Source organism: Rhamphochromis sp. 'chilingali', assembly GCF_963969265.1.
Source record: "Rhamphochromis sp. 'chilingali' genome assembly, chromosome: 21".
Taxonomy (NCBI): domain Eukaryota; kingdom Metazoa; phylum Chordata; class Actinopteri; order Cichliformes; family Cichlidae; genus Rhamphochromis; species Rhamphochromis sp. 'chilingali'.
In genome coordinates, this window is record NC_137949.1 from 15617314 (window position 1) to 15639867 (window position 22554).

At 39.3% G+C, this 22554-nt stretch overlaps 1 protein-coding gene across 2 annotated transcripts in view; it reads left to right on the forward strand.

Moving 5' to 3' along the window:
- The first annotated feature begins 1859 nt into the window (after nucleotides 1-1859).
- LOC308390139 (CAP-Gly domain-containing linker protein 4) overlaps nucleotides 1860-22554 on the forward strand; it is a 47613-nt gene continuing 26918 nt past the window's right edge. The window contains exons 1-7 of one of the 2 annotated variants that reach the window (XM_080871841.1): nucleotides 1860-1983; nucleotides 6092-6238; nucleotides 7158-7297; nucleotides 7788-7881; nucleotides 8127-8288; nucleotides 10925-11043; nucleotides 21406-21654. In XM_080871841.1, the coding sequence (XP_080727967.1) occupies nucleotides 6112-6238; nucleotides 7158-7297; nucleotides 7788-7881; nucleotides 8127-8288; nucleotides 10925-11043; nucleotides 21406-21654 (891 nt within the window). In that variant the 5' untranslated portion in view covers nucleotides 1860-1983; nucleotides 6092-6111. Of the gene's footprint in view, nucleotides 1984-5380; nucleotides 5611-6091; nucleotides 6239-7157; nucleotides 7298-7787; nucleotides 7882-8126; nucleotides 8289-10924; nucleotides 11044-21405; nucleotides 21655-22554 lie in introns of those variants that run through there. The other variant, XM_080871840.1, reaches the window with a different exon arrangement.

A 22554-nucleotide genomic window follows, 5' to 3' on the forward strand; every position in this document is an offset into this window, starting at 1 on the left:
GACAAACCTACACCTACACCTAAACCTTTCACCTGATTCACATGATACTTTGTGGTTTTCCAAGTAAGGTCAGACCTATGATTTGGTCACTCGCTCGCTGTTAGTCAGTCAGTCAGTCAGTCAATCTGCTGGATGTTTTCCCCAACATTTTTGGTTTCCTGTAGCTTTGTGGGAGCTGTTTAGGGAGAGCTGATTCCTGTCCTCATCATTTGAAGGAGGAAAAGCTTAATATTTTTCTGCAGCCAATCTTCCCTGCTTCCTATTGAGAACCAGTAGTTTAAAGTAAATAAAATCAAGACTAGCCTGTTTAAAAAATCTGCAGTAATGTTGCCTCACTATGCATTCATATTGTGCTTATAGTCGGTTTTTCCCATAATTCTATACTTTAAAGAGTTGGTATGACCATCAACGCAGAAAAAACATAAACACAAATTAAAAACCATTGTGTTCTAGTGCTTATACACACCATCTCATCAGCCTGTAGTTTAAGTCTCTTTTTAGTGTTACTTCCAAGTGAGTTCAGCTGTGTCTTGTTACCTTTACGTTTCCACTCTCCCTGATTGAAACCTGTGTGTATTTGAAGCCTCAGGTTGCTCATCATACTGTGTTCCAGCCTTGGTTTCTCCTGGCATGTTTCCCCTGCAGTGGTCTCTTTTGTTTTTGCCCTTCTCTATTTTATGCTCTGGATCTACAACAGCGACGATAAAGGCTTGCTTTTTTTTATTCCAAGTCTGTCTCAGCAGTCTGCAATTTGGTCCTCTTCTCCTTTATTTCATGACAGAGGCAGAAACACATGCAGAGTGCTCTTCAGGTTCAATAAACACCAGCACCCATCTCTGAGTCTTCACTAAAAGTGGCTTGTCAGTCTGAATGGACATTGGAGGAAAAGTGTCACCCTGAGAAATTACCTTCTCCTGAAAAGAAAGATGTTCAGACACAACTTCCCACACTGTGACTGCCAATGATAAGAGAGGCATTAGACTCAAAAGTGACCTCTTGCACCATCCATCTTTGTGGCAGCTTACTTTTTCTGTTTAAAAGTAAGAGGTTTGTTGTATTCGGAGGTTGGGTGCTTCAGAATAAAGCAGTGCATCAACAAAATGGGTATCCTTTTCCTATATAGCAGAATAGAGCATTTATTTTAGATGAGCAATTATGAATTCTGTAATGAAAACATGAAATGGACTTAACAGTCATGAAAGTGCTTCCGTAAGAAACTAAAGCACTGGGTTTAAACATTGCTATTTTAATTACATAAAGTAATCATAAGGTAATATAAAGTTGTTTCTCTTTTGTCGACTCTTCTACAGTTTTTTGCCCAACAAAAACAGAAAAACAAGACTCCAAATTTCTGCAACCAAAATAGTACAGTGCAATTTAGCTATTTCGAGGTATTTTCCTTCAGCAGGTTCTGGTATTCAGTTGTTGATTATTTTCATTAGTATGTGGCAAACAATCCCAGAATTGAAGGAACTTTCAGGGCAGCTAAAATAATGCCTTTTTGTAGGTTTGCCACTTTATATTATGTAACTGGATGGCAAAAACCCTCCTAACTTTATTAGTGAATTGTTGCTCAAACCCGAAAAGAATAAATGGAACATTTATTCATTCAATATATAAATGAATAATAAATACATAAAATGAACATGTGTCTTTAATGTCATGTTTATGTTGTCAAGATATTGCAGGTTAGTTTCTTTTATTTAAAAAAAAAGTGTCTTTGTTTTTTTTTGTTTTTTTTTAATTTTCAAAAACAATTCAAAAGTTATTTAGTTGTATTTATTTCTTATTTTATTTTTACGGGTCGTTGTAAGACTTTTATTTTAAAATCCGGAAGTGTACATTAACCGCCTTTATTCTGAAGCCTAGATGTTGAAACAGGAAGTATTTCAGCTGTGTAACATCCAATTAGAATGGACGGAAATTAAATCCGCTATCTGACATTTTCCCCATGGGCGGATCAAAACAAGGAGGGAGGTGAAGGTAACGCTAATATTAAGCAGCCTAACATGATGCTTGTTTCTCTCTCTGCTTGCTAAGTGCATTGTAAGTAGCGCAGATGTTTTTGGCCCAGTGTTCTTGTTGGGGAACATTAACGTCAGGGAGCTAAGGTGACTGAGAGGAGGGCTCTGAGTAACTTTCACGTCTGCACGGTGAAAGCAGGGACGGCTAGCTGCTTATAGGGACTGAGCAATGTCTGCAGTGTTAGTTATATAAGGTGTGCTTCATCTGTCGCTAAGCCCGAGCCGGTTTTTGAACATATGCTAGCGAGCTAACTGTTACTGTCAGCTTGTAGCTCGATTTAAAAACACTTTTAGCTGGCAAAGTTATTTGGAAATTAATTAAATCCACGTGTGGACGTTTGAAAAGATGACATGCTATATTTACCTCTGCTAAAGGGCTACAAAAGTATGAGATGAGGAGAGAGTGTCTACTGCTAACCTCTTCGACTGTGAAGTGAGCTAACGATTTGGGGGATATAAATGAATCGGCCACACTTAAGTCACACAAACTGGTATAAACAACCACAAATAAGCCATCTCTCCAATAATTGGATGTTAGATAATAAGTTGCATAACTTTTCTCAAGCTGATTAAAGCTCGAGCGACCGAGTGTGGTCATTTAGGACTTATATTTTAGACAGGAATACTTTAACCTTTAATGGCTTTACTGTTGTTTGAGTGCATACCTGCGTCCGATTAGAGTAACAGGAACCTCTGTCTTCCATAATCAAGCTAATCCACACACCCCACCTCACATCAAACAAATGCAGGGGGTAATAGTTCATGATTTGGCCTGGTGCATGAGGCGCATAGGATGGATGGAGGTCAAGGATGCTGCCTGTGAACAAACGTTTTGGATATGTTGTTACCACTAAACATTTCATTACCACTAGACATTTAATCTTTATGGAAAAATCCAATTAAAGTTATTTATGCCACTTTTTTGTGTGTGTGAAATATCTAAATAAAAATACACATATAACACATATAATGTTTATTTCAATTTCAGCATCATAGCTGTAAAATTATTCTTTCTGCTTATGGCCTTCAAATATGCTAGTGCACGAAATGCTATCAACTTTCAAGAAAAATCAGGGTGTTTTTTGAAGCTCCATGCTCCTGAAGTTAAAGTTATTATGAGCTTAATGATGTAATTCAGATAGTTCTCTAGATATAGCATGGAACTTAAAAAGATCCACATACATTACAGTCAGCCAGAATGGGTAGCTTGCCAATGGGTGCTTAAATGGCCACAGTCATCAAAAATATGTGAGTGCTGTCTCTTCAGTAGCTGTGGGGATGGTGACATCATGTAGGTCAGGCAAACAAGAAGAGGCTTATTGCAGAAGTAGGCCATTGTCTCAAGTCATACTGCAAAGACCTAATCTCTACACAGCCAGTCAGTGACCTCAGAGAGGTTGGTAGTAGTTTTTCATCTCACTCTTTAGCAGCATGAACTATGGAAATCACAATCACTGCTAAAGCATACATCTATATACAAATGTTCTGTTTGCAACAATGAAATTACAGAATTACAAAAAATGGCGAAGAAATGATCAACAGTTACATGTTAAGACACACTCTCTTCCTCTTCAAGCATGCACGTGCACTCTTCTGTGGGGTGTGCTGTTGAGAAAGTTCAGCATAGTCATTGCTTTCTTTGCATCAGCTTGGCAAATCCTAAATTCTTTGTCAGAGATAATTTCAGTTTTTTTCTGTAACCCAGACTTTCTGACTCAGTTGAATGCTCACAAAAATAGAGTAATTAATAAGCCATTTCACTCTTCTTTTGGACAAAATGGGCCATTTAAGTGCTACCCACTTGAGTCGGAGCAATTATATGTAATAAAAAAGATTAAAGAAATGATCATCAAAAAAATTAAATGATAAAAAGCAACATTGTTTTTGCAAATATGGCAAGAGAGTAATGCTGCAGAAAATAATTTATTCTTTTGAGTTAATACATGAATGTTAGCACTCACTACAGGCTTTTATTTATTATTTCTCAAGTTTTCCTAAACATTAAATACCCCATAGACACAGTTAAACATTTTCTGCATCGCCTGCTGACTGTTTGAAACACACAGTTTGTCGCTATAATTTCACAGCTTCCTTTAATGGTAAAGTTAAAATGCAAATCAACAGGTTGTATGTATAAAACGCATTCCTTTCTTTTTAAAATTTTCTGCAAGTGCCACAATTTCATTGATTGTTTGAGTTTTCACTTTAATAGGAATACAGATTCTGTTCTGTTTGAAGAAAAATGTATTATACATTAAACCTGTTGAATCTTCTGGCACTGCCAAGTCTGCTTCACACTGCTGGAACTGCTGTGAATAAATTACTACAAAATTCAGTCAGTAAAATTAATTTTACTTAGCTCTGACTGCGCTAATGTGCACGTTAGAGAATTTTTAGACGTTATATTTTTTCTTTTTTTACTGACTTCTATCCTCTGTTCCTCTGACACTTTTTGACTGAAGTAGGTAGCACTTGATCTGTCAACTTTGTGCAGAAGATGTGTGAAATGACACATCAAACGCCCTCTTTTATAAATGTTGAGCACTCTGAGGCTGAAGCAGAAGTCTGGGATAACAGAGAATGTTGGTGACTCCTGTCTTGATGTGAGTTATCTGAATTTGCTTGTTAGTACATTGTTTCAGTTATGTGTAATTCATCCAGGTTAAAAGAAAACATCTTTGTGACTCGGAAAGTTGAGGCCAAAGTTTTCAAACTTCCTGAAAAATAATTAGTCTCTTGTCAGACCGTCACCTGAGCATGCTGTTGGAAAATCAGACTGTGAAGTGAAGTTCCACAAGCTAATCAAAAAAGTTGGCTCAGTTTCAGGACTCTAGAGTGGTTAATATTGTTAAGCCCCTTTTCTTATGAAATATGAGTTTTTTCTTAAAATATTTCTACAAATATCTTGCAAATTTGCTCAAATACTTTTTTTTTTTTTTTTTTTTTTTTTTAAAGAAATTGCTTTTATTTGATAATACAACCCTATTGTGACAGTGAGTGTTTTTTTTCTTCTTCTCCTTTACACCAAATGGATGGAGGTCATGGTGTAAAGTCACCTACCCTCTCCCTGGGGCTGATAGGTATTCAGTGTCTGTCCTATGGTTGCTTCAGTAGGGCTGATGTTTGCTGTCAGGGGGAACTGGATACTGGCCTTTATGGTGAACGACAGGCCTTCTAATCAAAGCCACCACTTTCCTACCGTTTGTTTGCAGCCTACAGGCCACATTCCCTCCACTAGGGGTTACGCTCGGCTACTCTATGTCATTGAGGTCAGAGGTACACAGGACTGGAAAGTGAGAGTGACATTCCAGCCGGGAGAGTCAGACATACAAGCTCCTTGGCTTGAAAGTGTACAGGCTGTAAATAGCTGCTGGACCTGGGAGTCAGGGGATCAACAGGGTATAATCAGAGAGAGTGGGGATGTTATTGGAGATTGAGGAGGGGGGCAGTCAATGAGCTTTGGAGTTATTTTGGGAAGGATTTTGGTTAGATGTTCTACTGGACCCAGTCTGTGTCTTTTGATTTTAGCTTAGCACGACTGCTCGTATGGAGATCAACAAGAAAGAGGATAAAGGAGAAGATGACAGTGAGTGAGGGTTGGTTGGGAAGATTTTAGGCTCAATGTTGCTTTCCCAGGCTTACACCTATGTGTGTGTGTGTATGCTTCTAGTTCAGCCTCCAAGGTTCCTCTGTGAAAGCTTCCTGTGTCCCCATTACAGTGTCACTTTTTTGAGATTAGGCTCGTAGTTTGGTGTGTTCACCTTTGTTTTCTAATCTGCAGGCAAAGTAATCTCTCAGAGGTGCTATGAGTCAAATGCTGACATTCTTTGAAAATCCCTGTCTTGTTGGGGTGATAGCTTGAATGCGCCTTTGCCCCATATTCTTCAGGCGACACCACAGATTAAAATACCATGTTTTTTAATATTATGTTAGTTCTGTGCTTACAAGTTGCATTTCCCTGTATTGCACTGCCAGATCAAATGAAGACATCGCTGTAGCCTGTGTGCTTTTATTGAGAGATTAGACCTACTTGTGTTCTCAGAATAGGCTTTCTAATATTGTTCCAGCCGCAGGCCCTGAGGGGGAGATGACAAAGGAGGATGTTTCAGAGCCCGTTGAAGGCGACACGGTCCTGGGCTGCCGCGCTAGACTCTCTTCTCATCAGCGGCCAGTGATCCACCAGGTGGCCTCTGCACCCATGCCCAGTGACTGTGGTGAGTATTCACGCTTTCTCTTTGCAGCTATGTGACATTTCAAGCTAGTTAACGCGTTCTCTTTGCAGCATCAACAGGCTGTGAAATGCCACAAGATATGAGACTGAAGAAAGGTTGATGGCTTAAATTGACACAGAGAGATGATAGTGATACAGAGTCTCCGGGTTCTAATAATGTAGCTGGATATGTTAGTTACAAATTGAGGTTGTTCTTTTGTAGTGATTAATTCTTAAACAAGAACATGGTGACTGTTATCGTCTATATCTTGATTTACCTAATTAATCAGTAAAGCCATTTCAGCAGGTTTGATGCTAATTTGCTCTAATGTCCTTAAATACTTGGATGTTTCATTTCTTTAAGAAACTAATGTGTTGATTTTGTGTAAGTTTTTTGAGGTGAATAGAAGTCAAGTAACACTTGACTGTTCAATTACTTCTGAGGTGAGTGATGTATTTTAAAGTCTAATTTTCATGTTTAATGCCTTTTTTCTCCAAAACCCTCTGAAAGTTGAATCTTTAATCAAAGTATTTCATTTCAGATTTGCTGTAGTTGCGTACAGAGACAAAATTATGAAAAAATGTCATGCCGACTACAGTTAGTGTTAACTTTTGGCCTTTCACAGTGCAATCCATTTGCCTTCAGCCTCAGCCGGGTCATCTAATGCCTCATTTGGTTCACGGCAGGCCATCTACTGTCACATCTGTTTTCATTTGCCTCTGCAAGGGCAGCAAGGGCATTTCCCAAGATTAGTAATTTGCTGAATCGATTGAACAGTCAGTTGCAGAAACGTAGTAAACGTCTGTGCTGCAGAGTTTCACACATGCTCTCTTCGTGTCTGTACACGGGAGAGAAATATTTCCAGTCCCACTCCTCATTATACTTAACACGTGTTACTTTTGTTCCTCTTCATTGCTTCCAGAGTTCTCCTTCTTTGACCCCAGTGAGCCGCAATGCAGGGAGGTTCTGTTGGATCCCAGCACCACCATACCAGAGCTGTTTGCTGTCCTCAGGCAGTGGGTGCCCCAGGTTCAGAAGGACATTGACCTTATCGGCAATGAGGTGACATAAAAAAATGTCCAACTGCTGCGGAATCTCACAGCGGTCCCTTCTGTAGCTGTAACGCTTTTATTTTTGTCGTAATATAATCAACTGAAGCTTCAGAGGACTTCAGATTAATATAAGTTCTGATTTATTTTTTTTCATTGTTATGGACTCTGTTCAGATACACACCAAATCCCTTCTGCCTGTGTTACACAAAGTAGCTGCATTGCAGTAAACTGTGCAGAGAAGCACTCATCTCAAGGGTAAAAGAAGGCGATCATTTTCTCTGAGTAACTATCACCCTTGAGAAATAAATACCTTGTTTCAATGTCAGTTTACGTAATACCTGTTGTCCAGATTTAAGTAGAGTAGAGTTATGAAAGCCTTGAATTACTTGTCATTCATCACACAATTTCCCTCTAATTTCACTTTAACCTGTTATGGAAGATTTCTGCACGCCAACACCAAGTCCTTAGTGGCACATACTGCATATCTTCTCTTTGCACAGATACTAAAGAGAGGCTGTGGTGTGAATGATCGAGACGGTCTGACAGATATGAGCCTCCTGCACTACTGCTGCAAGGCCGGAGCCCCAGGCATTGGTAAGTATTGACAGAGATGTTGAATAAGCACTCTCAGCTGCAGGGTAGAACTAAACAGACATCTACTCTGACGTATGTGTGTGTGAATTTATGTGACCACTCTACTGCTGAACATTATTCTGTATACCTCAGTAAGTGCAGCTGTTCATCAACCACTTCTTAAATACACTCTCTAGAGCTGACTTACTGTCTGTTACTACAACTCCTCTCAACTCTAACACCTGTGTTTGTGACCTGTTCTTCAGGCGATGCAGACACGGCAGCGAGCTTTGCTCAGCAGCTCCTCGCCCTGGGCGCAGATCCAAACCTTCGTTCGCGGTGGACTAACATGAGGGCTTTGCACTACGCTGCGTACTTCGATGTGCCCCAGCTTATCCGTGTGGTGCTGCAGGCATCCCAGCCTGGAGGTGAGAGCAGAGCTGCAGCTGGAGCAGAGAGATGAAAGGTCACCCTAGCTGTAAGGACAGGCAGAGACTGTATTTTCTCAAATAAACAGCCTGTCTCAGGGATTTTCTTGGCTCAGAATGGACCTATGGGGGTGACAACTCTTGGTGTGTAAAGTGAAGGCACTGAATGTGTTGATTTCTTACAGTAAACCTGGTGGAAGATCTAAGGCAGGGTAACGGCAACCTCTTTTAAATCTCTTAAAATCTTGCTTTTTAAAACACTAATGCCTCGTTGAGACTCTTACCTGTCTCTCATTGGGCAGGATTTTTTTTTGTAATTTATTTTTTCTGTTGTTTCTGTTAAATATGAAATTCCCCTGAATTCTGTCTAATTTCTTTTTATTTTAAGTTTATTTTTTAGCACTTTGTAACTACATAAATACAAATGAAGCTGGGAAAAATAAATACTACCATCCTGCTGTTCCAGGTATCAGAATAAAGAGCCTCCAGCCTTTGAAAAAGTAGGGTCTTGAATATGAAATGGTTTCATGAAGTGTTGTTAGATGTTAATTTGGTTCTAAAAAGTTTACTAGGATGTTTCAAAATTTTATTTCTGTAAAAGAATCGAAGTTCTTTTGAAATGGAAACTGTACAGGAGCCCTGTCATTAGCTTTTCATACTGGCGGCTCATTGTCTGCTTGTACACTGGCAGCACGAGGATTGATCATCGCTCTTTTCGTACGGCTGTGATGTCCAATTTATGAAAATCGTTACTCAGCAGATAAAACCTTGTTGACTGCGTTGGATCAAATGATAACGAGAGAAGTGTCGTTCACGGCAGTGTGTCTTGAAGAAGGTGCTCGATGAAACACTTGCCTCAGTAAATGACACAGACAGAAGTGTGGTTTTCTCATCATTACACACAAATACAAACTAATCAGTAAATGGTAAAACCAGCTAGCTTACCAACTTACCCTAGCCTCAGTTTCCTGTTTTTATTTAATAGGAGTGGGACCCCAGTGTGGTCTTCTGCTGCTGTGGCCCATCTGCTTCAATGCTGGACGTATTGTGTGTTCAAAAATGCTCTTGAGTTACTGTGGTCTTGCTTTCACCTAATAACAGTCTTGCCATTCTCCTCTCACCCCTCACTGCACTCTTTCCAGACATTTTTGTAAACTTTAGAGGTGGTTGTGTGGGAAAATTCCAGCAGATCAGCTCTGTTATGCTCTATTCAGACGAGTGTGTCTGGCACTAACAACCATGCCACATTCAATGTTACTCAAGTCACCTTTCTTTCCTACTCTAATGCTCAGTTCAAATGTCATGTCTAACCCTAACTGCACTAATGTGCAGTAGACATCTGCATTAACAAGAAGTTAGCAGCAGTTGAATCTAGTTGAAAGTGTTAACAATCAGCTATAATTTGTTAATTCACTAGCAAAAATAATCTATATTCTGCTGTGGCACGTTGCACAATGTAAAAATATTCCACAAATACTTTGAGCAAAAACTGACATTCGATTATTTGACTTGTCAATGAGACACAAGGATCATATGGTCTTTGTGTGCAGTAAGCACAGTTTCCTCCTTCCTGTAAATGGTGCAGTATGTCTGACTGTTGCTGTCTGCTTTTTTTCCACCCTTAAAATACTTTATCTATTTGTTAGTCCAGAAAGATTTCTTTCTGCATACCTTACTCTTTTGGTGTAGGATGTCGGTGTAGCTGGGACCTAGATTTACCTAGATTCTCTATGAATATTAATTTTACGGCAGTTCAGAATCTCGTGTACTATGAGAATCAACTAAGTCTTGATAGTGCTGTGCAGTTAATGAAATCAATTTTAGCTCCACATTTAGTTCCATATTTGGTTTCCACCTATTAATAAATCAAAATAATTGACAATTTCTTTTACTTTTTTCGTTCGGTAAAAAAGCCCACTGCCATGTGGTGGCAGTTTTGATTCAGTTTGAATGTTTTTAAGTTTTATTTTCAGTTGAATTGTAAATAAACTAAATGTAACAACTTCTGCTTTTTCCCAAAGACTGTAAGCAATCATGTTAAATAATCATGAGTCCTGAGAGCAGCTGCCAAACGCTTCAGAATCATGGATGTAGGCTCCGTTTCCAGATGTGGATTTCCGGAGTTATCTGGAGTTCTGAGGTTGATACAGCAAGTCTGATGACTCAGTAAACCACATTCTCAATTCCCCTTTGTTGTCCAAACTTCTTTCATGTTAACTTATTAAAGTTTCTGGAGTTCTGGTGCATTCATTATACATACTTTGAGATTTCTGCCTTCAAAAAGCTCAACAACTCTGCTGTGAAAGTGGTGCTTAATTTATTCAGACAAACCATTCAGCAGTTCTGCTCTCAGCAGTCTGCTCAAATACAAACGGTGAGGGCAATAGAACTGGTTTTACAAGAGCAGGTTAATTAGGAAATGACTTCAACAAAGGCAGGGTGTGTGTGTATGGGGCAGGTTTTCAGTTTGTCTTTTACACTTAGTTGCTTAAACAATGTTTAAACCCAGTGTTTGCATTTGAGACACCAGGTAGAAAATGATGCAAGTTAATAAAGTGTCAATTAATTCTTAACACACCCACACAAGCCATATAACTGTGTATTCCTAACCTCCCAATGGTCTTTTTATGTTGTAGATGTTGATGCCACCTGCAGTGACTTTGATTTTGGCACAGCTCTGCACATCGCCGCATCCAACCTGTGCACATCAGCTGTCAAGTGTCTCTTGGAACTGGGAGCCAATCCTGCGTTCAGAGTAAGTGCCATAGTTGTTCTGCGTATACGCACACAGCAGCAGACTCACAAGTCATCCTGTGAATTTGACAGATTGAATTCCTTCATCAAACCGACCAAAGAATTATTACATTTAATTAGGATTGCATATCGGTATTGATCTCCCTTTTCGATTTTAAGTCACAGAGACGAGAATCGATGCTTGATGAGTGAGTTGCGTTATATAAATGTTAAAAAATGAAGATCTCCTCAGAATATAGCTTGTATTATTTATTTATATATTTGTTGCTTCTACAGTCAGCAAATGATCCGCACTGTGCTTTTGTGGTTATAAATAATGATGCACTGATGGAAAATTAAAATTTCCAGTTGACTCATAGTGTTAAATTGATTTTTCTTTGCTATTGTTTTAATTATTTCCTCTTTTTACAAGTAAACAAAGAAGTCTTGTAGCTCTTGAGTGTGGGCCCGTGAACTTCTAGCTCGGGCCAAACTGATGTGACACACAGTAGTAAACGCCATCTTTGTTTTTTCTGTTTTTCTTTTTTTTTTGCCAGTATGCTGATATTGGTCAACATAAGGGGGAAAAAATGGAAACACGATAGGATTAGTAACCAAATTTGGTATTAACCATGTGTTCAGTGATTGCACTGATGTAATCTGACCATAAGCCCAACTAGTACTGGGTTATATAATAGTCATAATTTTATGCATGATATGAATTTTTAAAATATTGCTTTAACCTAGGATGAAACATCCACTTGGGCGTTCCCAGCGGTTTAAATGTATTAAATTATTGGCCACCTGATGTGCTGATGATTGTAGTGAGAGGTGACATGTAAGGGCTCTGCAGGCTTCTAATTTACAGCTGTAGTCATGTGACTGGCTTACATTTGTAAAATAGTTAACCCTAAAAAAGCAAAAAAATTAGTTTACATTATAATCCATGATGGTGGAACAACATCATGGATAGAAAGATTAGCTCTATGCAAGTTTTTCAGTTTTCAAAAATTAGGCTATCCTGCTCCTGGACTTCCTGAGCTCCTCCACAAAAAGTAATGGAGGCACAGTTTACATGCTCAAGGTTAAGAGGTGTTTTATTTGATGACAGAATCATTTGTTGTAGAAACATTAATGCTAACGAGCCACATGACTAAAAATAGCAGCCATTTAAAAAAAACGAAACAAACAAACAAAAACATTTAGCATCTAAGCTAAAAGTATAACAGCCAGTCTGTTAAGTACTGACCTTATAGTCTAGTATTGAAGTTTTGTTAGCAGACGGTAGGTTACTTATTGTATTGGTTGGTTTTCTGTTATGTTAGAGTGTTATCTTTAATGCTCCTGACAGAAGAATGACCCAAATATTAATAAGTCTTAATATGCTGAGCCCATCCTTGTAGCTGCCAAATTAACTGAACTATACATGGATACTTATGATTTGCTGGGGTTTTTTTTGTTTGTTTTTTGTTTGTTTGTTTTCCTATTCCATACTTATCCTTACTTTAAAATTTCAATGTTTTATGATGACCTCAGTGAAGGCCACAGGCTATAATCTGTCAGTCCAGCAAAGTTCTTTGAGATTCAAGTGTTGTTGGAGATTTGAGCTCTTCAGACTTTATCTGCCGTAAGGAGGTGAAAAATATGCCACATAACATGTGTAAAGCAGTTGTGCAGAATGGTTTAAATAATCTGCAGCACTTGCAAAGGTAACAATATTTAAGAGTCCTTTGCGGCTTGACTGTCAGTACCGGATGCGTCAGGTAATTGCATGGTTTTAAGATCAGTAAGACGGCTTTGTCATAGCTGAAAAAGCATATAAGTGGGTATGATGGTCATATTTCACTTAGTGCAGTCTTTTGTGCCTGTTGGCTCACTGACATACCTTAACTGCACTTAATGCAACTGACTCATCAGTAATGTTATTGATTTTTAGGTTATTTGCGCCACTTCTCCTGCTGTGACAAGTGAAAAGGTTTATTCATGTACATTCAGGTGAACATGGTGGGTTGTGGATGCATTTTTCGGGTAGCGCTTCCTGTGGATTTGGCTGACAAGGAGCGAGAGGACACATGGTCCAGATGTTTTTAATTTGAAATGTTTTTTTTTCTCATTTCTTTTGACATGTTATTTTGACATAACATATTTAATTAGCCTTTTTTCCCTCACTGGTAGAGGGAGGTGCCTTAGTCCCTTTGATTTAACCACCTAGCATCAGCTACCTAGCAGGAACAAATGTAATTTCTGTCAGTATTCTGACTTCTACATCTTCCTGTTTCATAGTCAGAACTAACATTGTCAAGAAAATCCCAACTTGGCTTAAACTTTTTTTTTTTTTTTTAGTTTGTCCCCACCTCTAAATTGAAGATGACCACAGAGGTCAGCACGCCCACCCCTCCACATCTTGGTGACTTGGGGCTCCAACAGGGTTCTGCAGTAGTCTTATGCACAGCCTACAGATCGCTGTTTACTGTCACCAGGGGGCAGCGTCACAAACAACCAGTCCGAGGGTTCCTCTTGCTTGTGCTGGTCTTGGTTCTTGTGAGCCACTGAGAGGAGCAAAGCTATATTTTATAAAGAGCTGATGTGAAACGAGTATTTAAAAAACATTCTCACTGTAGCCGCTATTTAAGGCTTCTCATTCTGTGGTTTTTGACCTTTGCACTTCTGGTGTTTGAGGTGAATGCCACTATGCCCTGTTTCGATTTATGTATAGCGTCATCCTTATGGACCGTGCTATTGGGTTCCACGTGAGCTGTATGCACAACTCTTTGTGCAGACAAATCCTTATTCAAACAGACACAAACTCATTAGCACAAAACAAGCTCTGACTTGTGGTATGAACCTTGTGATGATATAAATTCACAACCTGGAAGCTTTTTGTTTGCACACATTACCTGTTAGTGCCTTTATCTTAACTTCCACCAAAAATCCATTTACTATTTACAATATACATCAGATTCACAAAAGGAAAAAATGGGACAATATCTTAATGTTCAAAAAAACTTACATCTTTCTGGAACCTGGTGCCTGGTAAGTTTTCAAAAAAATATAAACACATTTAATATTTTTCACATCAGGTATAAAAAATTCTATAAGAAAATGGATCAAATCAGAAACAGCTGTTAATGATGCTAATGATAGATAATGGAAGTCATATTCCATATATAGAAATGAACCTTTGTTTTCAGACTTAAACGAGAGATATAGAATTTAGATGAGATTTAATTTAATGTCACTGGACGACATTAGCACATTAGTTTCCTTTAGTTGGTAAAGTAAAATAAACAAGCAGTTTATTCACCCGTTTTCAATCTTTTCTTAACAGACTAATTATTTTAGCGCACCACATTGACTTAAAGCAGCCCAGTGCACCACCACCACTGTGAACTGCTCTAAAAACAGCATGCGAGTGACCCTGCTATTCACTAATGTAATCTCAACAGACCGATTGTTGTTTCGTAGCTCTTGTATTGGATTTCATTAGATTGTAGGTGGTCATGACACTGTTTTTGCCCCATGCATTTTCTCAGATGTCAGCATTCATAACTCCCGTTGAGATAGAAAATTGATTCCCACAATTTTCCCACTTTCACCTTTACAAACCTTCCTGATGCGATTCAATCTTTGCTCTTTTTGTTTACTGCTAGACCGAATTACTGCGATTTGATGGAGATCTTTGCAGAGGAAATCTGCCTGCTCAGTTTTAAAAAAAATAAATAAATAAATGAATAAAAAAAAAGGGACAGATCGCAATCTTTTTGGTATGAAAGTCCAGGTAATCTATCAGGTTCCCCCCCCCCCCCCCCAATTTTAGATATTCAGTGGGGGTTTTTTGTTTGTGCACATTGACATCTTCTGACTCAGCTGTCAGCTAACACCTGAGAAGGCAGCTGCTTAGACTACAGATTTCACAGACATTTTTGAATAGATTCACTACTTCGATGTCTTGTGCTTGCTCTGTTTGCTTTCGTGCCTCTCGGTTGCATCTCAGTTTCATTTAAATCTTGATTGAGGGCTTTGCTGAACAGCCCTGATCAGCTGTTATCTTGAGCGAAAGTATATACACAGCAGGGTCCCAGTAGATAATGTTTTTGGCATGAATATATGGGCTGTCATAGCTTATGGGTTTTATTCAGAATGTTATATCTGTATTGGAACTTGCAGTGTGATTATCTTTAATATTGCACATTTTGGCTGCAGAAGTATTGAAGCTGTTTGTAAACAGGTCTAGTTCCTGGTCTTTGTAAGCACTAATTTTCCCACTGGAGGTCACCAAAGCACTGCACACCATAATTCAGTAATTTCCATTCTCAAATATGAGAGCAGAGGCTCTATATCTTACTGAGTGAATGCAATGCTTGCAAGATATATGGACTATGTGGTTAGAAATTACAAGGCTGGCTTTTTGAAACCCAAGAGGCTTTCTTGGTTTCTGTTTAGTCGTTATCTTGCCAAGCAAAAGTTAAAACGCCACAGAGGGAAGATTATTTTCTGTCTGCTTTATTATTTAAGGTTCATCACTGCTGCTGGCAGTTGGCTCTAGAGATATGCTGCATCGGCTTTTATAAGCTCCGATATTGCAATATTTTTTTCTTCTTGTAATCTTTATCACTATTTGAAAGGACCCGTGTGTTTGCCGTGACCCTGACGATGACAGTCCTTTTATTACGGAGGATTGAAATGAGATAAATAGATTCTATTAATAGTTTGTTTTTCATTTATTTTGTTGGGTTTTTATTTATTATTAGTTCTTTAGCTAGAACAGCTCAATTTACTAGCAGTGTGGTTCCAGTCACGGGGGTAGCAATCCAAGCAGAAATGCTCAGAACTACCTCTCACCAGTTCTTTGTGGGGTTCACCTAAGGATTCCCTACCCAACTGAGAGACGTAATGTCTCCAGCATCTCCTGGGTCTCGCCCGGGGCATCCTTCTGGTGAGAGATGCCTGGAACACTTCACCTAGGAGCCGTCCAGGAGGCATCCTACTCCAAACTAGGGTAGCAGCATGTTCCCGTCCTGGAATGGGCATTCCACCCTGTGTGACTGAGAAACATGGCCTCAGATTGCGAGCTGCCAGTTCTCATCCCCGCCACTTCACACTCTGCTTTAAACCACCTCAGTGGGTGAGGTTATTGCTCGATGAAGCCAACAAGAACACACCATCCACAGAAAGCAGAAACGAGATCTCGAGACCACCAAATCTGATACCCTCTCGTCCTCAGCTGCATCTAGAAATCTGTCCTAAAAAATTATGAACAGGATCAGTGACAAAGGGCAGCCCTGGTGGAGTCCAGTACCTACTGGGAGGGGATCCAGCTTTTTGCTGGCAATGTAGACCAAGCTCACAACAGGTATACAGAGACCACTGACTTATTTTAAAATAAAGAAATCAAAAATATAATGGAGAAATAAATAAGAATTTGAAATGGAGAGATTCAAAAATAAGCATCAGTTTATTAGTCATGTATTTTTTCCCCCCATTTTTGATTTATGCAGCTTTGATCTTCTGTAAGGCGGTGCATTCGCTGTAATGTCGTCATGTTATCATTACTCAAAATTAAAGCACAACCTGGAAAAAACACACAGAGAAGGTAACATTAATTTATTACTCCCTTTAAAATGAAAAGTTGTAATAATGAGTAATTCATCACAATCAGCCACATCCTTCAGTACTATTCTTTTTTTTTTTCCTGCATTGACTTTTCATGTGTTTGACAAATTGTGAAATTCGCATTTGAAAAATGATGGTGTTGGCTGGCAGTGTGTTCGTGATATCAGAGCCAAGAAATTCAGTTTCTTTCTGAGTAAAGGTCAGGCATGGAAGTGGTTTAATTTGATATTTCTCTTCACTGGCACTGCAGAGATTAATCACAACAAACTGAGTATTGGAGCAATGGAAAGATTTTTTAAAAAGGATGGAAAAATAAAAATGTTGCTGGCCTTTCGTGCTTCCCTTGCTACATACCTTATGGATTGAGAGCTGTGGCAACTCATCATTTCTTGCATTAGTAAAAAAAAAAGGTTTCTGTGGTGAACTGCTCACTTATTTCTCTTTCAGTTTCAGATTAAATGTGAGCTGCTGTTGCAGATCTGTTTGGTATGTGGAGGATTTTGGGTGGGTGGATTGACATGTTTCCCTGCACATTCTGAATTTCAGCATACAGCTCATGGGAAGTTCAGCTGTTAACAATAACAGAAGGTGTTTACTTACTCAGCTTTATTTTACTTTCTCAGTAAATCTTGTTTTTGTGTTGGTTCCAGGATAAACTTTGCACAAAAATTAAAGAAATTTGTGTTTAGTCAATTATTTCTTTGTTGTAAATAGAGATGGACCGATCCGATATTACGTATCGGTATCGGTCCGATACTGACCTAAATTACTGGATCGGATATCGGAGAAAAATAAAAAATGTAATCCGATCCATTAAATATCACGAAAGCACCTCACAAAACTTGCAACACGCCGTAACTCACCTCAGAACGTTAGCACGTCGGAGCAGTATGCATCACGTGATAGAGCGGCTGTGGCATGCGGGACCTGTGGTCTGGATAGCATGTGGAGCTTCGCTAGCAACCCGGCATTTCATCTCCGACAAAGTTATCCCCGAGAGAAGTAAAGCAAGTGTGTAAGTCCATCTCTGAATGTTTGTAAAGCATTCCTGCGTTAAGCTTAACAAGCGACTGCCTCTCGCTCTCCGGCTGCTACTTCAATCATGAAACTGCTTAATGATCAGCTGATCGGCTTTTCTGTCGCGAGTCCGTGTCTCTGGTTTGTTTTTGGCCCACTTTGCACCAGAAAGAGGAAACCAGCGGCTGAACAACAGCAGCACGTTTAAGCTTGATCAGCTGTTGTTAGAATGTATTTAATATTACTTTCTACTCGAGGATCTTTTTCTACGTAGCTGACGGCTGGTAACTGTGCAGGGGCGGATCTAGCAAAGTTTAGCCAGGGGGGCCGATAGGGCATTAACAGGGAAAAGGGGGCACAAAGACATACTTTTCTTTCTTATTCTCATTTAAAATGTCGAGCTTTTAATAAATAATTATCCGAATCTTACACCCAAAGTTTTAATTTGATGTAAAATGAATAGAAGTCAATTACTGTATATAGTGACTATTAAGTCTAATATATATACCCTAGTAAGCTATAGTACTTTTTCCTTTGAGAAGGTACCATCTGTGCAGTCTGCAATTTTGTTGAAGAAAGATGTTGAATCTATTTAATATTTCTTGAAAAATAATTGATTTCTGTGCATTTTTTTTTCACACTGCATCAAATTAAGGTTGATTACGTTGATTAAGCATCATGAGGTGGAGCGTGAGGGGTGGTTCCCTATTTTTTATTTATTTTTGTTGTTGCTGGGAGTTGGAACCCTATTAGTTAGGTTGCTTAATATTTATGCTAAGTACTCTTTAAAATACCAGAATAGGGAGGATGGTGTAGGTTTAAGTTTATTAGATTGATCAGTATTGCTGAACTATGAAATTATTTTTTTTTTGCATATAGGTATAACAGAATAGCTTTAGTGTAGTTGTTGTTTTAAACTTGAGTATGAACTTATACAAAATGCAGCAAGATATTTTTAAAAAAACAGTTTTGTTGATTAAAAAACACTATATCGGATTCATATCGGTATCGGCAGATATCCAAATTTATGATATCGGTATCGGTATCGGACATAAAAAAGTGGTATCGTGCCATCTCTAGTTGTAAAGATGCTTCTTGGCAATAAATCTCATACTGTTGAACAGCCTGTTCAACAGTTCCATAAAATGGGGATGTTAGAGACGGGCTACAATGTTTACATCCCAAGAAGATGACGCCACAAGGATTCGTTTCCTCACTCGGTCACACTGCATGGGGCTGCTGGGAGGTCAGGCCTAAGTGCGCTGGTGTCGGCAACATGCACACTGGAACCTGAACATACGGCAGTTGAATCACAGGGTCAAAGTGTGGAAAAGATGTGGAGAACGCTATGCTGATTCCTGCAACAGCGGTGGAATTGCAGTTATTAGCACTTTCATGTTCCTATCCCAGGATTGCAACAAAGAAAAAAGTCACTTAAATGCAATGATTCACAAATCATTTGCGAGAGTGTCAAATATGTTTCAGGTATTCTGCCTGTTGTGCATAAGCATTAAAAGCATCTTTCAAAGCTCTCATAATTTAACCGTAACAAATGAAGTATGGCGGCTGTGTAGTTGTGAAAGGCATTTGTCACATGTCAGTGGGTGAGTGTGTGACAGTGCTTAAAAAATGGTTCACCGTGGGAGCTTGGCATGGTATTACATTATGGTACTTAAGTGAAATACACTGGACTTGTCTAGAGGTGATTATTGTTCTGTTTATTACCCCATCAATCTAAAGTATACATGGGGAGTTGATTAGGGTTGCCCAGCTGTTTTTAAAAAAAAAGAAAAAAGAGAGAGATTGCATGCTTTAAATGCACTCCTTTAAATATAGATATCGCCACTGAGCTAAGCATTTCTTTCCTGGAGCTAGTCCTGTGGCATGCTGCCTTCACTCTAGGCACATGAAGACAGATTGATTGTTTGGTACTTTAGCTCAGTGTTACAACATGAGAGCGACAGGCCTCAGCAATAAAAGGCAAGCTGGGTTTTGATATTTATCAAAGACCACTTGTATTGTTGCTGGAGGGGCTGGCAAATGCAAGTGTGCCCCAATTAATCCTGCGCCGTAGTGCTGGATGAGCTCCTCTCGTCTGTCACGCCTCCACAGCCGTATCCTCCTACCTCCGCTGACACTTAAGCTTGCTTAGTCTCTCTAAGCTCTCCCTGACTGTAGTTTCTTTACGTGACTAAATGCTCATGTTGTGCGCCTCTTGCCCTGACAACATGAATAAGATGCGATTAGGTGCAGCATACAGAAATGATGGTGACCATTTTGGAGATGGACATAAAAAAAAAAAAATGTTTTAAATAGTTTGTCTTTTGAAAGCAGTCTGTCATCAGTGATGCTTATGCTGCATTTGATTTAATTAGTATTGATCGATATTGCGAGAGCTGGCAAGCTGTCTCACTGTTGTTCTCAGCTAGTGGTATTTTTTTTTTCTGCTTTATTTCACAGTTTTTACTTTTCAACGCACAAGCCTCCTCTTTCCTCCTCCAAATGTAAACATCTAACCCGCAGGGATTAGAGTTCCAGATATAAGCCTCAGTTTGTAGGTCGAGCACTGTTGGTTCTCATTCACTGCTATAAAAACGACTGGCTAAATTCTTTCTTTACTGAGCCGTACTTCAGCATGCAATACATCCTCATTCTCAGGTACTCTTGGCCCAACTGATATTGTTGAAATAAAAAAGCACCAGTTCAAGTTCAACCAATTATTTTCTGCTCAAGTGGACTGCAAGAATTCTGTGTTTTGTCAGAAGGTTCAGCGCTTCAGTGCTCCTACCACCATGAAATCCAGTCTTGTGCTTGCAGTTGGGCAGTTTCTAATATCATATCAGTGTTCTGGTAAGTGGGATCGGTTTATTGCACACATCTCCCAGCATTAATGAGACTGTCTGGGTCACACTGTTTGCACTTAATGGATTCATAACGCATTAGTAAGTTTACACTTTTCATTTGGGATAGAAGCTTTCACACTCGTGCGTTAAAGAAACTGGCTCTTTTATTTCCTCAGTGATATTAACTGAGGGTCCATTTCTGGGGCAGATGTAATTGGTGGTTTAGTTATTGCAGTTGCAGTGATTGGTTTAATTGCAGGTGTGTGATGTTGAGCTAAGAGGTTTGCAGGTGTTGCCTTGACGAATTTTGCTACAGTGTTGCTGTAGATGTCATTGTTGCTGTAATTATTATGTTTGCCATATTTAGTTAAGATGCAGTGTATTTTTACTTAAAAAAATGAAAGGGTCTGTAGCAACAAAAAAGTACAGTATGAAAAAAAACAAAACAATCAAGTAAGACTGATTTTACCTTGGCTCATTTAAATAGAAAGTAGAAAAAAAGGACATAAAATAACAGCTCAGTGAATAAATGCCTCATATATAAAAAGAGAATGTGCTGTGAGGTGGTAAGGGTTTTCTGTATCTGTCCTTGTGCCAGTGGAGCTGAAACAGATGTCAGAGAAAGTGTTCTGCTGTGTGTTCAGTTAGTGGAGCCGAGGGTGGTCCGGATTAACACCCCCTTCTTCTTCTTTTTTTTTTTTTCTTCCCTTTTTTAATTTAAAACCAATCGTTTGGATGACCTCTGCAATGCAGGTGTCTTTAGTGCTCTGCTTAGTTGCAGATATAATGATTTAAATGACTGTCCTTTTTCAAAATCTCTGCTTAAAACATTCTCTTACCTGATTGGTAAAACATTCCTCTTATCTGTGTTGTTTTTTTGTTTTGTTTTTTCTCCTTGTGTCCGGTTAAAGAATGAAAAAGGGCAGTGTCCAGCAGACGTGGTGCCTGATCCCCTCGACATGCCTCTGGACATGGCTGATGCAGCAGCCATGGCCAAAGAGCTCCGGACTTTGCTGAGACAAGCGTTACCCAGACCCAGCTCCCCTCTGCCCCTCACCCTGAAAGCCCAGTCCCTCCCTGCTCTCTCTGATAAGGCCAGGCTACAGCTCGCCTCCATGGGAATCCGTCTAGGTGACCGTGTGATTATAGCTGCACAGAAGGTGAGTTGTGGCTCTGAGCAGTGATCTTCACTTTTATACAGCAGTACTTTCAGTCTTACTTAAAGCTTTTTCATATCTCAGAATGGTACAATAGAGGGAAGTTTCACAGCCCTCTAATTATGACTCAGTGATTAGCTGAATTCAAATAAGTCCACACTTCTCCATTTATGGGGAGAAAGTTTAAAATGAGCTGTCTCTTAGCAGCAGCGAGTCAGTATATTTAAACAAAGCTCACTAATGCAGGGCTCTGTCTTTGCTTTTTCAGTTTTGTGCTGGAATATGATACTAACTTTGGTTTAGGGGCTTCAGTCAGCCTTTTTTCTACTGAAATCGAGCGTCTCTTTAACACTTACTGTAATTTTTTCCCCCCTTTATCACTTTGTGAAATTTGCAGGTCACGTCTTGCCAGTATTTCATATGCTTTCACAAACTGAAGCGAAGTTGTAGCAGAAGTAATAGCTAGCTAGATTTGGTTGTATCCATCTAAGTTTGCCTGAAAATGAATACCACCAGGAAACAATTTGGAGGCCACTTGCAAGTCCACTTGGTACAATGGAAATTAAAGCCCTTGATAAGGCTTGACAGTGGGATGCTGTTTAAAACGATACGGTGCCAGTGGAGCCTTTTGTGTGTGCTGCTATTAAATTATCAGCTCCTGCTGGTCCACAGACTGGAAACGCTGGAGTATCGATGATGCCGTGTGCTGTTTTCGTCTTAATGTTGCAATAGATTTTTCACCTGCTGTTACATTGAAGTCCAAGCTTTCTGCACATACCACAACGACACTCAAGACACTTTTTATCCTGATGGTTGTAAACACGGGACCTCTGGAGACACTTTAAGCAGAGATTAAACCGTCTGCATGGTTGTGCGTGAATCCTGTATACCGAGTGAGTTTCC